This window comes from Myotis brandtii, unplaced genomic scaffold (assembly GCF_000412655.1).
Source record: "Myotis brandtii unplaced genomic scaffold, ASM41265v1 scaffold236, whole genome shotgun sequence".
NCBI classification, from domain to species: Eukaryota; Metazoa; Chordata; class Mammalia; order Chiroptera; family Vespertilionidae; genus Myotis; species Myotis brandtii.
In genome coordinates this window covers 810,813-811,994 of record NW_005358901.1, presented here as the reverse complement: position 1 = coordinate 811,994, position 1,182 = coordinate 810,813, and the positions used below count along the sequence as shown (strand labels likewise).

The 1,182-nt window shown below is 51.8% G+C and overlaps 1 protein-coding gene across 1 annotated transcript in view; it reads right to left on the bottom strand.

Annotated features, from left to right (window-relative positions):
• MADCAM1 (mucosal vascular addressin cell adhesion molecule 1) overlaps positions 1-1,182 on the bottom strand; it is a 9,004-nt gene that overhangs the window by 6,260 nt on the left and 1,562 nt on the right. Inside the window, exon 2 of the mRNA XM_014540049.1 lies at positions 1,058-1,167. Coding sequence (XP_014395535.1) covers positions 1,058-1,167 — 110 coding nt within the window. The remainder of the gene's footprint in view (positions 1-1,057; positions 1,168-1,182) is intronic.

The window sequence follows — 1,182 nt, the reverse complement described above, 5'->3', positions numbered from 1 at the left end:
TCCTCCAGGCCCAGCTCCTGCACCCCCTCCAGTTCCTGGTCCCCCAGGAGCAGGGACAAGGAGAGGACATCAGGGCTGGCAGGCGTGATGTTGTGGGCTGTGCAGGCCAACTCTTGGTCCCGCCCGGCCACCAGGTCCACTGGGGAGACAGTCAGCTGGTTCGGGAAGGCTGTGTAGGGAGGTTTGGAGGGGCACGGGCTGAGCCTAGAGCAGTGGTTCCCAACTTTTTTTTTGGCCACGGCCCACCTAAGCATCTCTAAAATCCTGATGTCCCCCCTCCTGTTACATATAATTCTTATTCAAAAAGTGAACCCTATTCTTGTGGAGGAAGCCTAAAAGGCCATTAACTTGGTCTAAACAAGCTTCCAAAGAACATGGTATCCATGAAAGAGAAAAGTAAAAGAATGAAAGGACAGTTGAAGTACTGAGGAAGAAATCTCTAAGAAATTATTAAAAAATAATATGAAGTGATATGAAAAAATAGCAAATAAAGTTTCAAAACATAATAGAGAACTGAAATGCATAAATATGTCACTATATATATATATATATATATATATATACACTGTATATGAGGCCCCTAGCACCATAAGAAATGTAAAAAATTCACTGTTAATAACCCATTCTCGAATTGCCCCCCTTAAAGATCAAATTGCCCTTTTGGGAACCACTGGGCTCTGAGGAGGGTGATGAGTTGGGACCAAGCAGGAGGGAGTAGGGACTGCTGGTGCAGAGAGACAGGGAAGACCCAGTAGGCACACCTTGCGTGGCTATAATGTAAAAAAGATGCTGGAGGGGGGTCCAGAGCAGAAAGAGTGCGTGTTGGGGGTCAGGTATGGGAGGTTTGGGGGTAGGTTGGGGGTGTGGGAGTGAAGGCTGGGAGCCTGGAGGGGGGATGTGGGAGAACCAAGTGGATTGCATTTCAGTTTGAGCTGGAGCAGGGTGGGCAATCTGGGAAGGCTCCCGGGCAGAGGTGGCACAGAAACAGATACAGCAGGGCTGCTGGGGGGGCCTGGCTGGTGCAAAGGCTGCGAGAGGAGGAGGGGCGGGGGCTCACCAAACACCAGGAGTCGCACGGTGTGCTGGTAGGTGAGGTTCCCGCAGGAGCCCACACACACACGGGTCCCCGCAGACGACAGTGAGGCGTTGCGCACGGAGAGGACGCTGCTGCCGGCGCCCAGC